Raw genomic sequence first — 23,604 nt, 5'->3', positions numbered from 1 at the left:
GTCTTAAATGTTCCCTCTAAATACTTTTAGGAGCACATAAGATATTGTTACAATTTTTGCTTCAACCATCAAACATAGTCTAGAAAATTCAAAAGATATCTATTGTATGTATGTACCTATATTTTTGTTTGTGTTCTTTCTTTTTTTTCTCCTCTTCTAATATTCTTTCTCTTATGTCCTTTCTTTTTAGATAATTTCTTTCAGTCATTCTTTAGGATAGGTCTGCTGACAATAAATTATCTTAATTTTTCTTCCTAGGAATGTCTTGCCTTCACCTTTATTCCTAAACAGTATTTTCACTAGATATAGGATTCTGGGTTGTCAGTTTTGTTTTTTAGCATTTTTAAAATGTGACTTTTTTAATGGCCTCCGTAGTTTCTAATGAGAATTTTATTATTATTCTAATTGTTTCCCCCTATAAGTAAGATATCGTTTCTGTCTTACTGCTTTCAAGACTTGTTCTTTGCCTTTGGTTTTTAGAACTCTATGAAGTATCTTCATGTGGATTTCCTTATACTTATCTTCTTTCGGGTTCACTTAGGTTCTTCAATCCAAGAGTTACGTCTCTTATCAAAATTTGGAAATTTTCAGGTGTGTAAACACATGCTTGCCATTTCAAGATGAATACCCAGTTCTGTGAGGATTCACGTCCTTGTTTCAGTACAACACAGATTTACTCTAAGCCATGCTGCAGGTGATCATTCTTGTGTCTCATTACTGCCTACTCACTGGGTATCTTTCTGGACTTGCTCTTTATATGTGAAGCAGATTCCTGAATTGTCATTCTTTTCCACTGTGTGAAGGAGAATTGTAAAATGCTTGTTACCTGAATTTTCAAATTCAGTCCAGATAAAAATTTAATAAGGTATCATATTAAACTAATTTATTGGCATCTACATTCTGGTAAATGACATCATATTGCATGTCAGACAGTTATTAACTAGTTTCTTATAGATGTTGTCATTATTTTAAAAATACTTAGAGAAATAGTATTTGCCAGGCACTGAGGATATAGTGGTAAACGGTTCTCACCCTTGGGGTATTACATACCAAACTGTACCTTGAATGTTGATATCAGCACATGCCTTTTATAGGGATGACTAAACTTTATAGCTTGGTCTACAAAATTACACTCCAGCATAGGTGCAGAAGTGGGGATAATTTTAAGCAACTCAGTAAGAAATTTTTGAGAAGCTAAACGCAGGTGTGCATGACTCTTTCACTGAGGAAACTAACTATTTTGGACTCACAGCTTATGACATGTTACATTCAAGTTTTGCCATGAAAGACCTCCTCTTCACTGTTTCTACCTAATCACAGGTTTCTTCACAAGGCTTTCATTGAATGTGGCATGCCATATACCATGTATAGTACATTTTGATTACCAGATACCAGAATTGAGGGGAGATGTTATGAACCCTTAAATTTGCTTAGAGTTGAATTTATTACTTAATGAAAGTTCTAAGGTGTGTTAGTTTTCTATTAATGCTATAAAGAATTACCACAAATTTAGTGGCTTAAAATAACATACCTCTGGAGGTCAGGAGTCCAAATGGATCTCACTGTGCTAAAATCAAGATGTCAGCTGGGCTGCCTTATTCTCTGAAGGCTCTTGAAGAGTCTGTTTTCTTGCCTTTTCCAGCTTCTAGAGGTTTCCTTCATCCCTTGGCTCATGCTCCCCTTCCTCTATATTCAAAATCAGTAAGGACCACTTGAGTCTTTTTCACAGTGTCTTCTGATTACATTGGACCCACATGGGTAATTAAGGATAATCTTTATATTAAAGATATCTGATTAACTACCTTAATTCCCACTTTCTTTCTTATCCCCATTTTCTTCCTCATGGCTACTTCATGAAGTGAGATAACAATCAATGTGTTTTGAAGCTTTGTGGATGAGGAGACTGAGACAAAGAAGATTTAAGCCATTTGCCCACCTGGAGGTATAGCAAAAATATTTCTAAAATTTAGTAAAAGTCCCATGCTTTTTTTAAACACTCACTGAATGAAAATATAATGTTTTTATGTAAAAATCTTAACATTAAGTTTTTAAGGAAAGGATTTTGTAAGATGCAAACATTTTGAATAGAGCTGAGCTGTAATAATTCATCTTTAAAATGGCCTCAAAGTGGGGAGGGGATGGGGCAAAAATTAAACACCATATGTCTGAACTTGGACTTCTTTTAGTAGTTTAAGATTTGTTGACCAATCAAGTTTAAAACTGAAGATTTAAATTTCAAAATTTTTCAAAATTTTCAGTTGTATCTCCTTTACTGTCAAAAGTTTTGTATGTATATCATATATACCTTAAAACTATCTCTAATAATTTACTTCCCTGAGAGAATATATCAATATACTAGGCCAAATTTGGTAGGAAATACTGATATTTATGAGGAATAAGTTGAAATAAAATGTCTCTATTTAAGCCCAGGATATATTTACATTGTGATGTACCAGATATAAATACATGGGTACATACTGTCTGTGTGTGGATTGCTAGTGGAAACAGTTGGTGTTTGACATTGAGCTGTACTCTGTAACTAAGTGCACATCACTGATATATATCATACCATTATTCCACTTCTGAGGTCTGTTTTACTCTTAGAATGTAAGAATTGCAGAAACTAGAAAAAAAAATTCACTAAAAATTTCAGATTTCATTTTGATCTAGAGTAGACCCAAGAATCTACAAGGCCTGAGAAGTGTAGGTCTGGTTCAGTAGTAGGTACCTCGAGAAACCAGCACAAACTTTCGTAGCTTCTATAAAGAAGAGGTGATCAAAGAGTAAGTCAAATACCCAGCACTTCTGTGAGCCTCAAAATGTATACCCAGTTGACCTTACGAGTCTAGAACAAGAACAGAGCATAGGATAAACTTTCTCCCAGCCCAAGTAATTTAAATGAAAGCAGACTTCCCATTATGTGAACGTAATGCAGAGTACATGTGGGGAGAAAAATGATTTTATGACTGGATTTCAGCATATGAAACTTATTATTGAAATAATGTTTACAATGGATCATAAACTTCTCTTGCTCATTTTGGCCAAGACAGCCCATAGGCCAATTTAGAACAGTGATGTGTTTCCTACTGAATATGTTCTTACTCTCTCTGCTCATGTTACCAATAGAAATGACAAAAAACTTAATAGCTGACTGAGTCAGAACTTTCATTCTATATCAGGATGTTTCTCAGTGCCAGACTCAAGAATGAGGTGGAATGGGGTAGATTATTATGCTATTTTCTGTACTGTAACAGTTTTGTGGCAAGTGGTTTTAAATCTCTAAGGTTGTCGAAGTGGAAAGTTTCACCAGAAATGAATTAACATCAAAGAAAAACATGAGTACCTGTATTTGGATGTTTTACCACATACCCAAGACAGACAGTGGACTATAAACCTTTCATTTATTGGACCAATTGGGCTCCATCTGTAGACCAGCATGTTGTTTCAGTGTCTGAGACAAACCACAAGGGATAGCCATACTTTTTGAATGTTGTTCTTCATTTTAACCTGTGTGTTTTCTGTGGTAAGGCCGGATGAGAAAACTCTTAACTCATTGTGGTATATCCAGATATGTACCAGTGGGTGGCAGTAGATATGGCAGAGTTCTAAATAATGTAGCTACTTATAATGGATGACATCTAAAAGCAGTTTACTATTAGGCCTTTTTTGCTTGTTTGTTTTAAATTACAACTGTTTGTTTTGCACATTTTCCTGATTTTAGCAGAGATATTTAAGGGTGATTTTAAAAAAAATAATACTGAGAGCTAATACATATATAATGCTTCTTATATACCACGCATTATTTTAAATGTTTTACATATATTAACTGAATGCCCAACGCATTTGATTGTTGTTTAGGTATTTGAGCTAATATAGTCATATTGTTATAACTTTATTCTATTTTTCTTTACTAGTATAATACGAAAAACGTTTGCTGGTAAATGTTATATTAAGCTGAGAAACTAACTCATTCATTGAAACAGATTTTGTGTTGCTGTTTGATTTTGTGAAATCTTCTGTATGCTGTATATTGAATATATCTTGCTGAAACAACTGCCTTCTCAAGTGTCTAGGTATTTGCTTTCCATCATGGCCATATTTTTGGATGTCATCTCCCAAAACTGAGGAATTTTAACGTGGACAGTTGGTAACTGTAGGTCTTCCCACAGATTGTCGATGTTACACAAGTGCTTTAATGAAGTTTTCTTTTGTTTCTGTTTGGAGAGGCATTAGAAAATATATAGGCATTGGAATACTGTGTCATTTCAATACAAATCTTGAAAGTCAAAGCAGGGCAGTCACTTTTGTGTAAAGAAAAAAAAGTACTGGACCCTGGTCCAATTCAAAAGCCCTGGGCTCAGATTGATGCACCATTAACTAGCTATGTGACATTGACAGAGGCATTTGATCTCAGAACTCAGTCCTCCACTTTGTAACCCCAGGACACTAGATTAGATCAGTAGCTTTCAGTGAGGATAATTTGGAGCTTTGCGGCTTCACCATGCCACCACAGGGGTCTACCCAAGATTAGGAAGGAGCTTGGTGGGCTGGCCCCCAGGCCCGCCACTTCTGTTTCCTTAAAAGCAGCTCCTTCTCAGCTTTTTAAATTACCTGTTTATCATTTACATTAGAAAGTATATATGATTTCCCTTATAAGACAGAATTGTACTTCTTTAGGAAAAAAAAAAAAGCAACCCTAGGATTAGATTATTTCTGTGTTCGCTTGTCTCTAAAATGTCAATGATTCCAATAACTAGGTAGCTAAGGAAGAAAAACAGAAACTGACCCATTATCTTTGGCATGTAGCTAATGTCTTGAGTATCTGGAATGGAATGGTAGAAGGCTAAGTCCATCATTTATAGGCTCGTAAGGGTTGTAATGTGCTGCTTTATCTGAAGAATTTTGTTATATGAAATTATGAATCAAATATATGAATATATGAATATATTCAAATATATGAATCTATTCACAAATGGAAATATCATAAATTTACTTTTTAATAAAATATTGAATTATTTTGAGAATTTGTATTATCTTTTGTGTTTGGTAAATGTCGAGACACATAGAGTAACACTGGACAGGAGCGCTGAATTATAGTAAGTTACAAGAGCCAGAGCTAAATGCTTTTCTCTAAACTGCAATCAGTAACTCAACATATTCTGCTGCCAGTGTTACTCTGTCCAGTGCTGTTGTTATAAATGTTGCTGTGTCAGAAGCCTCTGTTTCTATAACTTTCTCTCCATTATCAGCTGGGCTGAGTTGTAATATGGATAAGGCATTTTATACGAATGGTTAAAGAAAAAAATAGTCGTTTCTCAATTTGATCTTCAGTCTTCCTAGGAAGGTTCAAGTTACTAGATGGTTGTAATTGCTCATACACACCTGGACATGACTCACCTTTTAAAAATAAACAAACAATCTATCTGCTTCTTGGCTACCAGAAACTAAAATCAACATTAAAAAGTGTCAAACCTCCTTAAACAGCCAGATCACTGGTTGCAAAGACTGCAGAGGAAGAGATATAAAACTATCTTAGCCAAAAACTTGGTCATGATATATTAATCCTAAGTGTGCCAGAGAAATGTAAAGCAGAAACAAAACAAAACAGGACAGTTGGATCATCCAATTCTCATCCATGATGTTCTGCTTTTTTATATGGCTTTTTCTCCCTCTAATGACTTTATGTCATAATGAGTGAGTATCAGCTCATTTAAAAAATTGGAACCAATCCAAGGAAAATACACAGGGCTGCTGCCCTTTTTACCAAAGATCTTTCGTTAACTAATGTTGATGGAAGCAAATTTCACCACAGCAATTTACATGGTAGTTGAGTTGCTGTTTGTATGGAACAGCAAACCAGAGAATAATAAAAGAAAACACAAACATGTCAGTGGTGAGCAAGGGAGCAGAGCAGCCCTTCAGCTCTTTCCATGCTGATAAGAACAAACAACAAGATTGTTCATTATAATGAGGGATACTAATCACACTGTTATCACAGTATTAAGTCACTTCAACTATCTAGGGGTCTCATCTATATTCTCTCGTGTTTTGTCTGTTTGCGTAGAGTGGTGCTTCTCAGCGATGCCCAGTAGCCATATTTCATCAGCACAGGTTAATAACCCTGTTCATCATTCCAAATGCATGTGCTTGAACAATGCACCTAACAAGTGAGCAGTGGCATACAGCAATAGTGTAGGTGGAGTGAGCAATTTTGGGGATATAAGTTAAATATCAAAGATAGAAAGGCAGTAGTTAAGGAGAACGTGGATGTAAAATATGGATGGGCCAGAGGCAGTGGCTCACACCTGTAATCAGCACGTTGAGAGGCCAAGGCGGGCAGATCACTTGAGGTCAGGAGTTCAAGACCAGCCCATCTAACATGGTAAAACCCCCTCTCTACTGAAAATATAAAAAGTAGCCAGGCGTGCTGGCTGGCGCCTATAATCCCAGCTATTCAGGAGGCTGAGGCAGGAGAATCACTTGAACCCAGGAGGTGGAGGTTGCAGTGAGCCGAGATCGCACCACTGCACTCCAGTCTGGGCATCGGATGAGACACTGTCTTAAAAAAAAAAAAAAAAAAAAAAAGTCACGGACGCCCTGATTGTTGACATCAGAGAACTTTTAAAGCAGGTCAGAAGAATACAGACAAGTCTGTATTGTATTTTCAAATCAGTATGAAGAAGGGTGCAATTAAGTATTGAGAGGTACAAATGAGAGCATGATTAGACAGAGCAGGATGATAGGAGAGCAAAGCTCTAGAAGTGGCTTTGTACTAACTAGGTGATCTCAGCCAAACCATTTGCATTTCTTTGAGTCTCATGTCTTCATATATTTGTTGTAGGGTGAAACATTTTAAGATGGACTAGAAAGTTCTTCTCAACTTTTAAGTTCTCTAGGTTTCTGAATAGAGATAAGAAGGTTCAACACAACCACATCCCTGGAGACCTTTAAAAATGGCAGTAATCCAACAAAAGCTAATTTAAGAAAAAGAATAGAAGAAGAATTATGTATTGGAAGTCCAGGGGGGTTGTGGGCTTCAGTCAAGGGTGGATGTAGTCCTCAAGCAATTCTCTCTTTCTCGGCTCTCATTTCTTCTTTGCCAGCCTCATTGCTTAATAAATTTCTTCAACATAGTAGAAAATACAGACTTCAAAACACCAGGATAATATAAGCTGTGGCTTCAGAAGGCGAAAATTTATCTCCTGGCATCCACGTTAATCCTCTAAAAGGACACCTCTGGTGTTGCTTAGCTCATATGCTCAGGGGGATAAGATGCTCTGACTTGCTAGCCTGGGCCATGACCTGCTTTTGCAGCAGGAAAGGTTAGTTAGGCCTCTTGACCAAAAGTTTCAAGGAAATCATGTGGAAAAGAGGAACAGGAGTTCTCAAAGGGAAGATATGTGGCACAAAGAAAAAAAAATAAAAACCAAACCAGGTGTCTGCTTATACCCTTTATACAAGATGGTCAGTCAGGGAGAATATTTATTTAAAATGTAAAATTCTAGGAATTCTTTGGTTGTTTTTATTCAGCCATCCCAAGTCAAGCATTGTCATTGGCATCAGATTTGTTGGAAGAGTAGTATGACCCGAATGTATTTGGAGAAAACTGAGAACATAATTTTTAAGTTCCTATAATTTTGTGAAGTTCTGTGAATAGACTGGACTTCTTTCATCTATATTTTATCAGATGAGTGAGTTGTGTTTGGCTGCATAAAAGATCTGACACTCATTATGGATCCAGTAAGTTTTATCTAAGGTGTTTGGAGTTGCCATACTAAGTTGACTCTGGAGGAGCAAGATTAGTTTTCTTTTGTGGTTGATGAACCCCACTATGTATCACTCCAGTTACACTGCACCATTAAACAATGTAATTCATTACAAAGGGCCCAGCTCTGAGAACCTCCTAATATCCAGAAGTAATGGAGCTAAGTAGCCACATCCTCATAGGAACACAGCAGTGATCTTATATCTCACAAATATTGAAGAGAATTGGGGTAAGGACACAGTTTACTGAAACCAAATGGTGTAGAAATCTGTTGTTTTGGCCTGTCTGATGTCCATCCTTCCTTCTCTAACCCTAATTTTGCATTTGGAAACTATTCTTTCTGTTCTTAGTCCAGTCCTTCTGGGATTATCAATGAAAGTACTCCATACTTTCCCCTAGCCAAGCAGTAGGCAAGAGATCTAAGCTAGGCTCAGTAGCTGTTCTCTTTATGAAGTTTCATCTTGAGTGGAATGACATAAAGTTTAGAGGAACCCAGAATAAAATGATCATTAGCTCATGCTACCTACATCTCGACCCATCCAGACCTGCTCTAGTTGTTATTCCCTTCAGATTTGGGATCCTCTTTTCCAGTGCATCTATTAGTTACCTCTATATCCTTCTAATAAGTTCTAAATACACGTTATTCAAATAGCATCTCGTTGCTATCAGTTGGCAGGTCCCAGGTACCAAACCACTCCAAAATTCCATTTATTTAGCTCCTGGTTCTGTGAATTGGAGTTGACACTGGGCTCAGCTGGGTAGTTTGTCTGGTCTTAGTTGGGCTCCCATCTCAGTCATCTGTAGTCATCCTCAGATCATTGTCAGGGCAACTCTGCTTCTGGGCATTTGCTGGCTGGCAGCTGGGGCAACCTGCAAGGTGACAGAGGTGGAAAGAGTCCTGCACCATGTGTCTGTTGTCATCTAGCAGGTTGGCCTGGGCCTATTCACGTGTCAGTGACAGGGTTCCAAGTGAAAAAGTGGAAATGTGTGAGGCCTCTTAAAGCCTCAGTCCATACTGAAACAGAGTTACTTCAGCTATATTCTATTCACCAAATCAAGTCAGGAGGCCAGCCCAGATGCAAGAAGTGAAGCAGATGTGCATGGCCTCTTGATGGAAGTAGCTGCAATGCCGCAATGCAAATGAGTAAGGATGCAGGAAGAGGAATGATTGAGGGCACTTAAACAATCTTCCACACACCAAGTTGGTTTCTGTATCTTATAGCTGAAGAACCTGATATGCCAATCAAAACCCCTTTAAAAATACACCCCAAAACACTGGCCTGCTCTTTTTACTTTTTTGACGTACCTGATTAAGGGAGGTTTTGGGAGCCAAAGTCAGCTCCTCTACAGCATACAGAATAGAAACAATCTCTTATCCTTAATCCCAGCATGTTGTGTCTTCAGGAGATTGCTTACCACTCATCTGTAACCCTCTTAGCTGTGCAGCCTCAAAGGGTCATCACCATCAGTTCTGTCATCTGCCAGATCTCCTGAAATTTTGGTGTATTGCCTACCCAGTTACAACACACCAGCATGACTTTGTCACTCTACTGTATGACTGTTTCCTGCTATATCTAATATAGCACTTGCTAAAACATTTGAGTTTGCCTTTCGGGGATACATATTAGACTTCTGTAACTTATATTTTCCTTTTATGTAACATAGTCTCTTGGTAAGCTATATCAATGAGAGAGTAAGGCAAATACTCATATTAATATACACTGCTGTAGGTGTTTCTTGCCAGTTTTCATCCAAGTTCTGACTCAGCCTAGTCCTCTTTAGGTTTGTGAGATATAATAAGATCATAGCACAGGGTGGTAGAGCTGCAGGCAGAAAATATGTTTTCTTAATAGCAAGTTCATAAATTAATGTAGGGCACTGAGACACCATGGCTGTATACATGCATTAAGACAGAGCTCTCTTCAGTTGACGACCTTCCCTTCCAACCACTAATTTCTCTGGGATGGTGCCAAACTCTTAGTCAAATGCAGCTTCAATGCATCCCACCCTCTCAGTGTGAAATGATAATTAATAAGACTTTATGGATGAGGTGGTGTTCCACTTCCGTTAATAACACCTGTTATTCCAGGGTGTTTTAATTTGGTTATAAAAATTGACTGTAGGGGCGGAACTTGGCTTGGGAGCTTATTTTAAGGACAAATGGTTTGTTTTTAATTTTTCTTTCAAAAGAAAAAGGCTTTTCTTTTTTTCTAAAGGAAATTTTGTGTTGCATTGAGTTATATAAGCATGAGACCAAATTCCTAAAATATTGGTATGATTACAGATTTTTAATTGATTTGATATCATCCTTTGGTATGTCAGGTAAAGCTGAGAGACGTCCCAGGGCTTCTCGGCTAGCTTAGAGTTGGCAGGCTCCAGCGCTCTGCCATGTCCTCAGTTGGGATCAGAGGGTGTTTCTTTTACATTGCTTCTCACACTTAAACATTAAATTCTCTTCTCAGGCAACAGTTTGTACAAGCTACTGGCTGAATTGCATTTGATAAGAAGCAACTCATTTTTACATTGTATTTTGATGGGTATTTTACTTTCTTATTACAGATCTACTGGAAGAGACCCAAAGAAAAGATGAAGAAATGGGATCTCTGCAGGTAAATTCTTAAATAGGGCAAGAATCCTTGGTATGAAAACATTTGTTTTTTGCTCTTTTATCCTTTATTATTGTCACATTCACACTGGTATAGCAAATAGGGTAACAAGGACAATGTCAGAACTATAAAGTTGGAATTTGCTTCCTTTAGAAGTCTCTGAGAGCACTGATCTAAAGCAGGAAGCCAAATCAGCCTCTGTGCTACTTTTGATAGGAAATTTTATTCCTTAGTATAGCATAATAGGAACTGCAGCATTAGGAAATGAAGGCAGTATCCTTTCATAGTAATTTCCCTCAAAACAGGACTGATGAATGAGGATGAATTCATGGAATCTACATTTTCAATGAAAGTCAAAAGTATTCTGACCCCATGGGTGTCATCTACCAATGACTAACCAATTAACACATAAATAGAGCTTAAGATTGCCTTGTACAGCCTCTCAATTCACTATAGGTTTATTCACATTTCTTGGGCTGGAAAATTGTGTTAGAAAGATTCCACTCGAATTTTAGTTGACACTTCTGTGATATGAGCAATGGATGTGAAGTTGGCATCTGACAGAAGTTCTCTCTTCTTTTCACATTGGGCTAACTTACAAATGGGTAACTCAAGTGTCTATCTTTATTAGGGGAAACATAATCAGTTATATTCCCATGATAGAACCAATTCACTTAATGTCAGGTTGGGGACTAAGAACAGTAAATACTTTGGACATTTAGAGTTCTTCATGGGCCTGGAGCTGCAAGGCAAGACTGGAGAGTGATGTCATGAGCTGGTTTGAGTGCTTTACGGGTAAAGATGTTTGCCTTTGGCAAATGAAAGATAGGCCACGTAAAGTCCAAAGAGCAAGGGAAGTGTTCTGTGATTGGGGATTCTTCTACCTGATGGTATACCAATTAAAAGAAAATTGTATAATTGATCTGAAAATGCAAAGGAAGCATAGTTTATACATCCAGTAAAAGTGGTACATGTTAGCTGCAGTTTTGTACAGATTAGATTATTTTAACATCTTGTACTATATTCAGGAATTAAAAAAAAAAAAAAAGAGCATTGGTTAGTCCAGTCTGGGGCTAGGAAGAATCTCAAGTGTATACTTGACCTGCCTATCTCTGTGAAACTAATATCAGCAATGCTTGTTGTTATAAAAAGCATAGCTCTTTGTACACTAAATGTGTATATTGAGAAAGTCTTTTTTAGGCATTGTGGTTATGTGTTGTGTTTACCCAGAATAACATATGTAAACATACTTATTGAGTATATATCTGGCCCTTTGAAATGGCAGCACAAGTAGTTTTTTCTTTCACAGTACAAATGTTGGAACTGGTAATCTCATTAAATTTAATAGCCTATGTTGCTTCTCAAATGTTTATTAAATACTGGCAGCATTTTCTACTGAAATGTCCATCCAGTGCAACAGAATGCACCAGCCAACTAACTATGGACATTTATAGTGGGAGAATGTGTAATATGATGTCCCAGAGCAGAAGAGTTAAATGTTGACACTTTGTAATGGTAACTAGTGCCTGATATTAACACTCTATTATGAATAAAGAAGGAACTCTCGGAATGCACAAGAGTACAGAAGCATATCACAGAAAGCCTTTAATGTTAAAGGCTAGAGGAAAATCCTTGGAAAAGTGCCTATATTCCTGAGTTCCTTTCTATATTCACATATGATTATCAGAGGTGATAGTTTGAAGAATACTATTCAAGTATATTGGCTGAAATCCTACAATGACACAATAGTACCTGGCTGTGTTTCTGATTCACTGGGTAACCTTGGATAACTCAATTAACTTTGCTGTGCCTATTTTCTCATCTGTAATAGAAAATCATAAAACTGTCTTCCAGAAGTGTTTAGTGTGGATTAGGTGATCCCAGAAGGGAGAGCTAAATAGTTAATTCCAATTTACAATGTTAGCACATCCTCATGTATCCAAATTGGAGTCAATTTTATTTACTCATTATCATCTTATAATTATGTATAACAGACATTCTGCATTTTATGTTATTCTCCTTAGGGGTAGGGGGTGTTTTATTTAGCTCTAAACCCTTTCCAATTTCCTATAAATGAGGTACTCCATTTACTCGTTGAGCAAACACTTATCAAGCACCAATTCTGTGCACAGCACTGTACTAGGTGCTAGGGATACAAAGGCAAGCTGTGTGCACTAGATGGCATCTTGCCCTCTATATTATGATTAGTAAAGACTATAAAAATCAGTGTTTATAATAAAATACTCAAAAATCATATTAAAGGAAAAGTATAAAGTGACTGTGGGAACATATAAGAACATCTGTGCTTGTTTGTCATAGGTAAGGGTAGGTTGGCGGAACTGACAGGGAATTAAGTACAACTGAGGTAGGTTAAACTGGAGTGGGGTGGCAATCCAAGTAGGCTTCCCAAAGAAAACCAATGTTGGAATGATAACTAGGAGTTAGCTAGGCAAGTTTACAGTGAAGATAAAAGTTTTTGGCAGTGGAAAGGATAGGGGAAGGCCTAGGGTAAAAGAGCAGTTTCATGTTTAAGGAACCGAAAGTTCAGTATGTTGGAATGTAGCATCTGAGAGAGGGGCAGCAAAACGAGAATTTTTTAAGTAAACAGAGGTCTAAAGGACCTCGTGGAGGAGTTTGGACTTTACCTTCGGTATATGAGAAAGTGGAACAGGGTTTGAAATAAGGGAACAATATGGTAAATCTGCATTTTAAATAGATACCTGGCTGTAACGTGAAAAATAATTAGAGGCAGGCAAGATTGAAACCAGGGAGACCAATTAAGCAGACATTTGTGAGACTCTTGGCAAGAGATGATGGTGACCTGGATTGGGTGGCAACAGAGAGCATGAAGAGGAGTGGGTGACTTCTTAATATGTTTTAGAATATAAAGTCCATGGAACTTTAAGATTGGTTGTTAGGAAGTAAAAAGGAAGGAGTTAAGAATGATTCTTGGGTTTCTCGATTCGGCACCTTCACAGATAGTTGTGCTCTTCAGTGATATAGGAGGAAGTTGATCAATTCAATTTTTGGTATTTTGAAGTGTCCAGGTGGTAATGTTAAGGGAGGTTCATTTGAGTCTGGAGCTCAGAAGCTGTTTGATCTGAACATGCAGAATTTGATGCCATCATGTCTGTTGTCCATATCATAAGAATGATACTAAAAGTCATATAGTGAATGTGAATTCCCAGGGGAAGTATTTAGAATGAGGAGAAATGAAATCCTAGGCCAGAACCCTAGGAAACACCAACATTTAAACGACAGGCTAAGGATGAAAATCTTGCAAAGGAATCTAAGACATAAAGGAAATAATTTCAGGAACACATAGTGTTATGAAGTTTAGCAAAAGAATATTTCAAGGGGAAGATCATCAACAGAACTGAATAAATATTTGTTAAATTCTTGGATCCATTTAGCTATGGGGTTTAGGTTTCAAAACAAAAATTTACCTTTCAACGAACTGTGATTTCCTGTCATACCTGACAATCAACTCTCATGTCTTTCACTTTTCCGGATGTCCACTACTTAGCACAGTGCCTCATCTTAGTGGGTACTCAGTAATTTTTTGTTTACTAAATAAACAAACGAATGCCACCCTACTGGTCTCTTATTTATATAGCCCCTATTCCTGGGTCTCCTCAAGATCCATCCATTTAAAAACAACCCCAATCCCTGTCCTGTCCTAGAGTTCATTTTTTGTTTAAATTTTTTGGGGAGAGACATCCAAATTCTGCCATTCCTGTATAGACACAGAAACAGACACAGACACACACACACACACATACACACACACACACACACACACACGCAGGAGTAATTTCACATGAGTGGTAGTAAGCAGTGGAAAAGGATAAAATGGCAGGGGGAGTGGAGCTGCAGGGAGGAGAGCGTTTTCAATCTTAAGAGGAATCACAAACAATGGAGACAAACATATTTGACAGTGATTTTTACAATACAGCTTGTAATTACCAAAATTCTTCATTGGAGCTTAACATTTGTCTGGCTTATTTTTGTGTGTGTGTGACATTCATTTGCAGTTGCATTGTGTGCTGCTCCTCTTAAAGTATTGTCTTTGACTATAAATGTGTAGTGCAGTATCAGAGTTTTATTTGCATAAGAGTTTGAGATACATTGAAACAAGCAAATCCCTTTTTCATTCCTCTCAAGATCAGCTGAAACTTTAAAATAGACACACAAGGTAATCCATTTTTCCTCAATTTAGTTGAATTGTATTCAGTGACTTGACACCTTGCTGGTGATGGCTAATAGTGGTAGGTGTTGCTGCTGTTTAGTGCTTTTATTTTTTTAAATACCAGTCTACCTGGTTCACCTTTCCACATGTTGCTTTCTGAATCCTAAAATGCAGCACACACCGAGAGTTAGTATCATGCTTAGTTACGAAAGCTTCACAGTGTTACCTATGACAGTCACTGAACAGAGTATCTGCAAAACTCATGTGCCCTTACTCATATGATAACTTACTGGTCATCTCTCTTTTCATTTTATTTGAAATGAATCATGCGATAACTTCCAGTCGTCTCTCTTCGTTTTATTTGAAATGAGTTAAAACTAGATGATTATGAACATAATTTGTACTATTCATTTTCCCTTCATACTAAGCCATTGGTAGGTTACTTTGTGTCAGCACAATATATAGATATTGTAAATTAAGGATAATAATAATACTGATTTCATAGGACTCTTGAGAGGATTAGCTACCATAAGAAATGTGAAAACTTTGGTGCCTGACAGGTCGCAATAAATATTAATTCCACACAGTGACTGTTTACACCTACTATGTGTCAGACATGATGCTGCATGCTTAGGGATAAAGCAATAAACAAGTCAGAGAAGGTCTCTGCCCCCATCGGGCTTCTCCTTCCCTCTTCCTCCACCTTCTACCCTTGCCATTTCTCTTACCTTCCCCCTGCCATGGTCAACTCTGAAATTTAAATTCATATTTTCATCAGATTATGCTGAAGAAAGTAGTAGTATGTCTTTGGCCAGCTGCTAAATATAATGAAAAATCGAAAAAAAAGTCATGATGTGGCAATAATTAAATTGATTATTGGGATACATGTGAATATCAATCTCATTATTTTAGGAGGAGAAAGGAAACATTTTAGTTGTAGGACCTGTAATCTAAATGTTGTCACAAGTATTTTTGGACACATTATTTGGTATTATTAGAAATTTTATTAGAAATGAACTGAATGCTTTACTTAATTTCTAACAATGGGTTTACAGATTTTGTATATATACATGTATATGAATATTTCATATAATATATAATAGATTTTAATTACAGATTTATATATAATATTGTATTATATAAATCTATAATAAAATATATAAAAATATGTACAATCTTGAATATATATATTTAAGTGACTGATTTTTCTGAGACATTCCAGAAGCTCTGACTGAAGGATATTAAATATCATTAGTGCCATGCTGTTTTTCAGATGACCCATAATCATATTTAATTTCTCTATCAGTTGGCTTTGAAGAATAGTCTGGAATCTCCCACTTGATGGGTTCGATTTTCTTTTTAGTACTGTTTTAGCGGTGGAGGGACAGGTGTTAGATTTTGTTTTTGTCACCTCAATAGTGCTTAGGCAAAAACATTTGAAATGAGCAGTAAGAAGAAGATAATCTTTTCCCCAGCCATTATTTATTTCAGCTACTTATGGAGTAGCCTATGGCAACACAGTGTTTCGAGGAAAAAAATAGAATATACCTTCTTGGTTCTTTTGGAACAAGCCTAATAAATATTAATATTAGGGTATTATAATAGAAAGAATGCCAGTGTAGAGTTGTCAGGCACAACTGTTGGAGATAAACTGGGCAGGAAAAGCCACCAAAGAATGCGACTGTCATTAGCAAATAAATTACCCTCCCAGAAGCTGGCAAGATAGTACATGAACCTCTCAGTACCCAGTAGATGGCTAATACTCCTGGTAAGGAAACCATGTGAGAAACTGGGCTATTGATCGACCAGCTTGATAATTTCTGTGGTTTTGCTGTCAGTCTTTTCTGCCAGACTGTAGAATGCCCATAACCAGTACTTTTAGAGACTGCAGGTGGAAATGCAGGGTGGGGCAGCTGCGAGTCCGTTTTAGAGTTCCCTCGGAATTGCTTTAGAACGATGAGGGTGACAGGGAATGCTCTGCTCTCTCACTGGATCTCAGAAAGAACTGAAGCAATTCATTTCCCCAGAAATTCCCATTTTCTTGGGATATACTAAAGTACATTTTTAGAAATTTCAATTTGAATAAATTGATAAATTAGGATTAACTGTTTAAGGTTTCATTAAACTAGAAAGTTATACAGTCTCTACTCATCCCTAAGATGACTCGTGAGAGTTATGACAGAATTTTTATTATTCTGGAAACCAAAATGTAATGCATACCCACGTATTCTTCTCAAGGTGCATTCCTCAAAGCTTAGGCAAGTAACTACGTATCTCTATGTCTTCTTCTGAAATGTGATTTAAAAATAATTGTTCTAAGCAATGGCATAAACAGAACAAAATACAGTGTTGTGGGGATGGAAGGTTGGGCCACCCTTTGCCACTTTCAGGCAGAAGTAACTTAACAGCTCATTAAAATCTCTATTTTCTCAAAAGGTGAACAGGCTTACCAACCTTAAATTTGGTACAAAGTTCCACCAGAAAGAACGCATTAGCAGTCTGCATTGGGGTCAAACAGGTTCTCGGCCAATTAGGTTTACACCCTTCAATTTACTACATCAGGAGACTTCATGAGAGCAGGGACCCACTCTCAGTAAAAAGGATTCCACTGAAATTGTGTGATCATTAAACCTTGTCACTCTGTTTTACCTGAAATTTGCAACTTAATATTAATCCCAAATTTATGACAGTATAAAACTTGAAAATAGAATACCCTACGAAAGAAGTATTCTTGTGTCTGAATATATCAAAGTTGATTGACTAGGTCATTTTTGTTTGAGAATAAAAGAAATATAAAAACGTGCCTGATTCTGTTTATCCAATGGGATGAAAAGCACAAGTCTTCAAGACTCAGCAGTCTCCTTGAATCAAGCTTCTAAAAAAGCTTCTAAAAAACACACATCATTTGGAAACATTGTTAAAATGCAAAATCAAAGCATAGTCTTTGAGCTCAAAAGCCCAAATATTTCTCTGTGACAGAAAGTTTATTTAAAAAGTTAGTAGTAAAAAAGGCTGGGCGAGGTGGCTCGTGCCTGTAATCCCAGCACTTTGAGAGGCCTAGGTGGGTGGATCATCTGAGGTCAGGAGTTTGAGACCAGCCTGACCAACATGGTGAAACCCCATCTCTACTAAAAAAGAAAAAAAAATACAAAAAATTAGTCAGGCGTGGTAGCCCACACCTGTAATCCCAGCTACTCGGGAGGCTGAGCCAGGAGAATCGCTTGAACCTGAGAGGCAGAGGTTGCAGTGAGCTGAGATCGCACCATCGCACTCTAGCCTGGCCAACAGAGCAAGACTCCGTCAAAAAAAAAAAAAAAAAAAAGTGACCTGGGTGTGTTTTACAGAATTGGTAAATTCCTCCCACCAGGGGGAAGATGATTTGACTCATCTTCATACACTCTCCCCTTTACAGTTGACTTTGGGAAAAGCAGCGCTTCCAGAAAACATACGTTGGTCCAACTGTCAAGAGTCTGAGCTCTGGGCTCCATGGGCATTGGGGCTTATGTAGATAGCAGTGTATGTTTTCTTGTGTTTTTTTTGTTTTTGTTTTTTTCAAATCTCAACACATTATGATGTTTCAGTCTTAAGTTTATCTGGGAGTTTTTGCCAGTCTCGAGTCAGTGGGCACCCTGTAATTTGGGGCAATCTCATTTGTGTTGCAGAATATAAGTGATCACTTCAAGATCATTCCCCATAATATTTTACAGTACACTGCTTATACCTCTCACAGCACATCCCTAGACAGACCGCAAACTTTGGGCAAATATCCATGTTAATCCATTTTATCGTCTATCTCTGGATAACAATGAGAACTGTGAAAAGCAATATTCTGAGTAATGACTATAGCGTGCAACAGATTTGGAAATAAATGCTCAGCAGTAATACCTTTCTGGTTGAAACACATTTCCATTGACTCATGAAACAAATCTCTGAGATCCTAAGTACTAATAATACATGATTAAAAGAAACTGTAGTTCTCACTTCTAAGGCCATCTCCCCGCCCAATCTCTAGCTGATTTTCCAGAATATACAGAAACACTGCAGAGGATTTCCCCAGTCTGGGATCTTGAATACTGACTTATTTTATGCTTCAGTCTACTAACAAATACTTATTTAGCACTTGCTAACTCCCGTCAGGATTGTGCTAAATCAGCCCAAAGGGTGATGGTCTGTGTGTCAAAGGAGAGGGAAAAAGTCACACATGAAACCAAGCAATTCTTTGTGTCATACACTGTGGTAAAACTGCTAAATCTATGTAAATTATTACTCGCAACAATCCTCCAAGGTACGTAGCTACTATTCTAATTGTATGGATAATGTCACTGAGACTCAACTTCCTCAGCCGGTAAGTGAGAGAACTAGTACTTGTTTTTGAACTTTCTTGGCTTCTATACTACTATACTTAATTCAAGAGCAATGAAAAACAGAATCTCTTCACCTTTCTTTTTTTTGTTCTGATTTGTTTAGGATCCCGGCCTCTTTTTCTTTCAATTTCTTCCACTTTTTTCCCTTCTTCATCAATTTCAGTTTTCAACCAAGTTCAAAATATTCTGGCAAAAAAATTAAAGGCAACATTAGAACGTTTCCATAAATTTTAAATTGTGCAAAAAGTGATAAAACTAAAATGAGCTGGAAAAATGACTAATAAGCATCTCCTCTTATACTTTTTACTTTTATTATAATCAGTTGATTATTATTTTACTTTTTAAAAATTGATTCTAAAGTGCATTCCTTTTCCAGAGTCTCTGCATTACACGTACTATTCTAGATTTAATTTGTTAGAAGTTTAATGTTTACTTTTAAATGTGTGAAGGCTTATTAGCATGTTAATAAATAACATGTAATGTCTGTTAGCAATATTTCTGTATTTGCCCATAAAGTAAAATAGAAAATAGTACCTATAAGAGATTCCATGCCTTTACTACATTCTGGTTGTAATAGAAATCCCTAGTTCTTATTTCACTGTGAGAAAATAACTAATAAATTGGTCACGACTGAAACAGGGATTGAAGCACAGAGGCCAGATATGGTCTCAGTGATGAATCTAACCCCTGCGGTCCAGATCCAAAAAAATCTAGGGGACCAGCACAATATAGGTGTGATTTAGCTGCACAATATTACAGCTAATTAAGTTTAGGTCTTTGCTTTCCTCAATCCTTTCTTGTGCTGTTTCCCCAGTGGTATTGGCTGCATGTGCTTCAGCTGCCCTGATGTCAGACCCAGAATAAGTAAGGAGTTGCAACTTACTTAGAAAAGGCATATGGCAACAATATAATAGCCCCTTTATTATCTAGTGAAATAAATATAAAAATGTATACAAATAATTTTTTTTATTTGGGCATTAAATTTTATTGATATAGTATGTTTTATTACACTGTTACCTAATGTCTGTTAAAAATGAGGTTCTGGAAGTCTGTTTTGGCATACTTTAAGGAAGAGACTCCAGGGCAGTTACCCAGTGCATCCCCTAACCTCTACCATGCAAAACCCCAAAGTCGCCCTGATGCTAATAAAAAAAAGAATTTATTGTCTATTTGCTCATAAAACCTCACTGTATGCATATGATATTTCCATTACTTCCATTTGCTGGGCTGTTAAGTAGAAAAAATACACACACACACACGCACACTCACGATTTTTAATTTGTTTTTGAGGTTAGTATAGACTGTTTTGAGTCAGATGGAGCTGGATTACAGACCAGCCTCCCCCAACCCCCACATTTAATCACAACGTGGACTTCAACACACTTAATGTGTTTGAAGTCTATGTTCCTGACTTTAAATGAGTGAAATTAATGATATCCTCCTACTGGAAGTTTTCGTGAACATTAAAAATAAGAACATATGGGCCGGGCACGGTGACTCACGCCTGTAATCCCAGCACTTCGGGAGGCCGAGGCGAGCGGATCCCCAGGTCAGGAGATCAAGACCATCCTGGCCAACATGGTAAAACCTCATCTCTACTAAAACACAAAAAATTAGCCGGGCGTGGTGACGCGCATCTGTAGTCCCAGCTACTAAGGAGGCTGAGGCAGGGGAATCGCTTGAACCCAGGAGGCAGAGGTTACAGTGAGCCAAGATTGTGCCACTGAATTCCAGCCTGGGCAACAGAGCAAGACTTCATCTCAAATAAATAAATAAATAAAAAGAACATATGTTAAAAGTACCCAATGCAGTTTTGGCAATTAAACTTACAATAAATAGTTTTGATTTTTATGGTACTAGTAATATAAAGGGATGTTTTCATTAATAGCCATAACACTTACCAGTGTCCCTTTTGTTCTTAAAATTAAGGAAACCCATTCCTATCCCAGGATCTCTGCATCTGCTTCTCGGTAATACTTTTCCTTTAGCTCTTTCAGTGGCTGGCTCATTTCCTTCTTTTAGGTTTCAGCTCAAATGTTACCTCTTCGTAGGGATGTAAGCTGACCAACCTGTCTAGAGTATTTTTATGTTATGCAGTATTATTCTTGCTTTGATTGTTTTCAACCAAATAAACATGTAAAGACCACTTTCAGTTCATGGGCCTATAAAAACAGGTGCCTGCCTGGACTGTGCTTACCCCTGCTTTAGAATGAACTAGTTTAACTGTTAACTGGCATAGGGAGAGTCTAATAAGAATAATTTTTTGAGTTCTTCCTCAAAGAATAAATTTCTGTTGGTAGAATTTGAAATAATTTGGTAAATGGAAAGAAAGTATAATTTTGAGTAATCAGACTTTTCTGAACTCCTACAACCACACTGTATCAGCATTCCATTATCCACAGGTAAGGTTGTGAATGCTGAGATAGCTGTCATTACCAGTGAAAACTGCCCAGGTGAGGCTATTAACAAACTCTCATCCAATTTATTCCTTCATTTCATAGACTTTGGAATTTACGATCACTTACTTCCAGGGATGATTTTGAAAGCAATACAGTTGAGGACGCTTTGGGCTAAATCACTACTCTTTATTTATAGTCCTGAAAAGTAAAATGTTTTAGATTTAAAGTAATAATGTCCCTAAAATTTGTGACTTTAATTTGGGTAAGGAATTATTTGGGGACCATTTTAAAAGTACTGCATCATATTATTTTCTCTAAATGCAGAAATTTAGAAATTTGTTTGAAATTATTATAGTCAAATTAGTGCTGTTTTTATAGCTATTACTATTTATAATATTTTCAATTACTTTAAGATAATAGAGCTTTCCAACTCTTTTTCATAACTCACATCTCTCTCAAACAGCCGAAGCTACTGTTTAAACTTCCACCTTGGGAAGATGCTAGTCAGACTGCAATGAGAAATCAGAGTGAAGCTCAATTTGAAGAAAAAGCAGTTAAGTATTTCATAGGTAGGAATATTTAGGATATTTGGGACTGAATAGTTAACATACATCTGCTTTATTTTAGTGCATATAGGATAAGTCAGCCTTCATGTATGCTTCCCAGAAGTGCAGCTAAAAACTTAGTTGTTGGTTTTTTTTTTCCCACGTTCTTAGAAAGAAGAGTGCACCAATGATAATCAGAGGGCAGATAATCTGGTTACTTTAAATTCTTTAACTACATTTTCCTTCTTACCTGTGCGTGTGTGTTGGGAAATGGAGATTAATAATAGTTTTAATCTCAGTCAAACTGAATTAAGAAGCAAGAAAAAGCTACCCCATCTCAGCTATTGTATTAGTTTAAGACTTTCTGCTTCGATGTTGATCATCCTCATCAGCAGCCCCTCTAGTGTAGAATGCTGAGAGGTAACTGAACACAGAAGCACACAAAGAATATGGGAGTGACGGGCAAGAAAGAGTCTCCATTACAATGTTCCTTGTGCATTAGTTCCTGTAAATGACTCTGCATGTAAATTATGATGTGGATTACTGGAATTGCCCAAAGGTAAGTCATTAATTCCAAAGGTGGACTATTTACTTGTAGCATTTAATGACTCAGCTGTGTGACATGCATGATAGTCAACAATCCAGTGCTGTAATTTGAAGACTCAGGAGAACACAGCGTGGGAGGAAGGATTCTGTGGTTATATGGGTTTCTCTGTAAACTTTTTCACCTAGAAGCCTAGGAGATATGTGCCCTTCGGGGAAACAAAGGAGATGTCAGCCTCAGGGAGTCTCATTAGACCAGCTATATTCAGTGGCAGTCAGATACACAACCCTTTGTGTACCTGAAAATGAAAGCATACCCTCTTATTTTCCACAAGTTCTGCATGACACAAGCCTGCTCGTAAATTATGCCATAATCATTCTTGTATATGATTGCATAGGAGTTCAGGGCATATTCCATTGATATATGACTAACCTCACAACTGGCATGTACTATTTTTTAATGTAAATCCTTGAAAAATACATGGTGTGCTGGTTTCTGAGTTGTTGGCCTTCTCCTGGTACTCCTCAATTCCTCTTTCTCCATCTCTTTGTGGGGACAGTCAGCATCTGAAATTGCACTGGTTGTCCTTTGCATTGCCCCTAGCCACCATCATAGTTTTTATTTTATCTGCAAATAATCTTTAGTTGTTCTCCAGTCCAGATGTCACTCACCTTTGTTACCTGTTACGAGGAGTTTCACTGGAGAATTTGACAGTCCCTGGAGAACGATAATTCTGTCTCTTGCCCTTCATTTTGTCTGTAGTGATATTCTGTAGCACACACCTATGTACCACATTACGTTGTGCTTTAAAGGAAGAATCTTGAAATGATTATTTTAAAGGAAAATAAGGAAAAGAAAGCTCATAGCTTTGCTTTGTGATTTGAAATTTAAAGGGTAGTCTCAGAATTTTTGGTGTCAGTTTCATACAGCTAACTAGAAGTATGTATAGAGATTTTAAATAAAACCCTACCTTGCCTCTCAGGCTGTATTTTCCGGTCTGAAATCTGTCCCAACAAACCAATAGACCCCCATTTCTGTATCTTTCTCTTCATCTTCTTTCTTTTCCCCACTTGTATTTTTCACCCCACAAACCCATACACATACCCCACTTCAATATAAATACAACCGCAGCCTTTCCTGAACAATGTCAAAACTGAAGTATAATGGTCAGTAATCTCCTCATAATAAAACC

At 37.1% G+C, this 23,604-nt stretch overlaps 1 protein-coding gene across 15 annotated transcripts in view; it reads left to right on the top strand.

Annotated features, from left to right (window-relative positions):
- CEP128 (centrosomal protein 128) overlaps positions 1–23,604 on the top strand; it is a 449,614-nt gene that overhangs the window by 348,353 nt on the left and 77,657 nt on the right. For 9 of the 15 annotated variants that reach the window (XM_063715658.1, XM_054530320.2, XM_054530324.2 and 6 more), the window contains 2 exons: positions 10,325–10,374; positions 21,787–21,876. In XM_063715658.1, coding sequence (XP_063571728.1) covers positions 10,325–10,374; positions 21,787–21,876 — 140 coding nt within the window. Of the gene's footprint in view, positions 1–1,859; positions 1,938–10,324; positions 10,375–21,786; positions 21,877–23,604 lie in introns of those variants that run through there. The other 6 variants (XM_063715661.1, XM_063715660.1, XM_024231875.3 and 3 more) reach the window with 2 other exon arrangements.

This window comes from Pongo abelii, chromosome 15 (assembly GCF_028885655.2).
Source record: "Pongo abelii isolate AG06213 chromosome 15, NHGRI_mPonAbe1-v2.0_pri, whole genome shotgun sequence".
Classification (NCBI taxonomy): domain Eukaryota; kingdom Metazoa; phylum Chordata; class Mammalia; order Primates; family Hominidae; genus Pongo; species Pongo abelii.
Note: the sequence above shows the minus strand (reverse complement) of the source record. Positions and strands in the feature narration are given on the sequence as shown.